The 2,949-nt window shown below is 58.1% G+C and overlaps 1 protein-coding gene across 1 annotated transcript in view; it reads left to right on the top strand.

Annotated features, from left to right (window-relative positions):
• The window catches only part of ONECUT3 (one cut homeobox 3), a gene marked incomplete at its 5' end in the record, with an annotated part of 26,298 nt that extends 23,682 nt beyond the window's left edge, over nt 1–2,616 (top strand). The window contains one exon of the mRNA XM_017872985.1: nt 2,257–2,616. Within this exon, the coding sequence (XP_017728474.1) occupies nt 2,257–2,549 (293 nt within the window). The remainder of the gene's footprint in view (nt 1–2,256) is intronic.
• Nucleotides 2,617–2,949: the final 333 nt, after the last annotated feature.

Genomic DNA, 2,949 nt, shown 5'->3' with positions numbered 1-2,949 from the left:
TCCTCCCTCCCTTCCTCCCCACCAAACCATTTTCTCCATTGTTCTCCCCCTCCTCCCTCCCTCACTCTCTGTCTCTCCCTCTCTTTTTCATGTTAAGACACTTTTCTTTTTTTTTTTGAGACGGAGTCTCGCTCTGTCGCCCAGGCTGGAGTGCAGTGGCCGGATCTCAGCTCACTGCAAGCTCCGCCTCCCGGGTTTACGCCATTCTCCTGCCTCAGCCTCCTGAGTAGCTGGGACTACAGGCGCCCGCCATCTCGCCCGGCTGGTTTTTTTGTATTTTTTTAGTAGAGACGGGGTTTCACCGTGTAGACCAGGATGGTCTCGATCTCCTGACCTCGTGATCCACCCGTCTCGGCCTCCCAAAGTGCTGGGATTACAGGCTTGAGCCACCGCGCCCGGCCATTAAGACACTTTTCTAAAATGTGCAGTAACCCACAGGCATCACTTGTATTTAATCGTGAAACCTGAAATCGCAGTTAGAAGCCCCACACGTTCCAGGTCAGAGGGAGTGAAGTGTGTGTCAGCTCACACCCTAGATGGGCGAACCTGTTGTCCCCAAGACATGAGTCACAGCAGAGGGAACATTCATTTATTTCTGTGGATGTGTATGGACATTGATCTAGCATGTCATGTTCCAGGCTGTTCTGCAACCAAAAGAAAAGCTCTCTGTGCCATCCCAGTAGGCCACCAGGGCTGGCACAGAGAAGAGACTGGGAGCAGAGACCCACTAGTACAACCTGCACCACCGGCTGCTTCTGGGGGTCACAGAGTAGCTGGAACTCTGGGATTCTGACGAGGGCAGGACAGCCTCTCCAGCACCACAGTCGCAGACTGGATGCAGGAGAGAAATTGAGATTCTGATGGAGTTTCAAGCTGATGCCACAGATGAGACCATCTGACTTGTGGCCCAGCTCCTAGGTGGGGAAGCCTGTGTTTTGTATCCACTGACATGCACTGCATTAGGGGGAAGGGTCCACTTTGCTGCTGGAGCAGGAAAAGCAGGACTCGGTTTCAGCCCTGCTCCACCACCCTGAGTCTTTGCTTTACTCCCTTTGCAAGTGTCTGGTCTGCAGGCGGTGGGGCAGCCTCCTTCAGCCCTCTCCCTAATCTGTGCGGGCTGGCCAAGAGGAAGGGTGACCTGCTTATCTGGAAGAGGAAGAGGTGGTCCCTACACTCCTCCCCTCCTCCTCCTAAGTCTTCTTCCTTAGATGTTCTGCGCTCCAGAGGGTCCACTGGGTGCTCGAGGGAGGCCAAGTCTGGGTGGTCTCAGCCTGTGGATAGGGGCAGGGGCAGGAGGCAGGGATTCAGTGTCAGAATTGGGCTGTGAACTCACAGGGTCCCTGAGGGTATCAGGCCTTACAGGAGTGTCCCTGCTGCTCATTCGTAGAGCTTGGTTGTCAGAGCCAGTTGCCGTGGCACATGCCTGTAATCCCAGTGCTTTGGGAGGCTGAGGCCAGAGGATCACTTGAGGCCAGGAGTTCGAGACCAGCCTGGGCAACATAGCAAGACTTCCCCTCCCCAAAAAAAAGAAAAGAAAGAAAGGAAAGACCCTGGTTGGCCCATCATTTCTGGGGAAGGTTGCTGGGTTTTGTGATGCACCCCAGGACCTGGTAATTAACCAGTTATATCACCCAAGTCTACACTGAGCAAAAAACTCACATGTGCAGTTTCCATGTCATTTCCCCAACACCCCCAGGTTGGGGCTGCAGAAAGGAGAGGAGAAAGTTAACAACACCAATTTCTGTGGTCCTTTAGGTCAGGAGCGTTTGAGGGGAGGATGGGGTTTTGGAGGATATGAGGCTTGGGGGGTGCCTGAGTGGGCTCCATGGAGAAGGGGGCTGGCTGGAGGGAGTTGTGCCCGTGCCTGCAGAGGGGCGCTCACACTGTGTCCCCTTCTTTGTCCTCCCTCCACCCCCACCCCATCTGCTTTTCCTGCCTGTCCTCGCCTTGGATTCTGTGTCCACCGCCCTCTGGCTGCATCCTGGACTTTCCTGGTGTCTCCCTGTTGACCTTGCTGTTTCCCTATCTCTGTCTCTGTGCGTCCCTGTGCTCCCCGCTGTCTCCCCCTCCGCCTCTCCCTGCATTCCTTTTCCTCCTGCGCTCTCCCTGGGTCCTTATATGCATCCGCCTTTCCCCAACGTGTCCCTTCTCCCCTCCTCCTCATCCTCCCGGCGGCGTGCGCCGCCTGCCTCTCCCCGGCCGGCCACACGGTGGCGCTGTGTCCCGCTCGCCCGCCCGCTCGCTGCTCGCCCGCAGCCTGCAAGCGCAAGGAGCAGGAGCAGCAGAAGGAGCGCGCGCTGCAACCCAAGAAACAGCGCCTGGTGTTCACCGACCTGCAGCGGCGCACGCTAATCGCCATCTTCAAGGAGAATAAGCGGCCGTCCAAGGAGATGCAGGTCACCATCTCGCAGCAGCTCGGCTTGGAGCTCAACACCGTCAGCAACTTCTTCATGAACGCGCGGCGCCGCTGCATGAACCGCTGGGCTGAGGAGCCCAGCACGGCCCCCGGAGGCCCCGCTGGTGCCACGGCCACTTTCTCCAAGGCCTAAGGCGCCCCGGCCCCGCGCCCTCCCTGCCTCCACGGCCTGGGCGCTGTGCCCCCACGTCTCCTCCCCTCATCCTGCCGGCCCGGAGACCCGCCCCAGGGGCACCTGGAGGGGTGCTGTCCGGGCCCCCCACACCCGGGGAGGGGAAGCAGCACACCCCAGCCCAAGTGCACAAAAGGGCCCCCCTCCTCCCTCCATGCCCACTTCCTCCAGGCCAGAGGAAGCCCTCCACCCCACAGAGGAGAGGGAGTGACAGAAAGGGGTTCCCCAGCCCCCTCTCCATTCAGGACGCCCAGAGGGCCTCGAGAAAAACCAGGGCTCACTGTGTTGTCCCCTAAAGCGGGTCAAGAAGCACATACTAGAAATATAAACCGGGTATTTAAAAAAGGAATTTTAAAGAATA

Source organism: Rhinopithecus bieti, unplaced genomic scaffold, assembly GCF_001698545.2.
Source record: "Rhinopithecus bieti isolate Rb0 unplaced genomic scaffold, ASM169854v2 scaffold_7901, whole genome shotgun sequence".
NCBI classification, from domain to species: domain Eukaryota; kingdom Metazoa; phylum Chordata; class Mammalia; order Primates; family Cercopithecidae; genus Rhinopithecus; species Rhinopithecus bieti.
The sequence above is the reverse complement of the archived record's forward strand: the minus strand, read 5'-3'. Positions and strand labels throughout refer to the sequence as shown.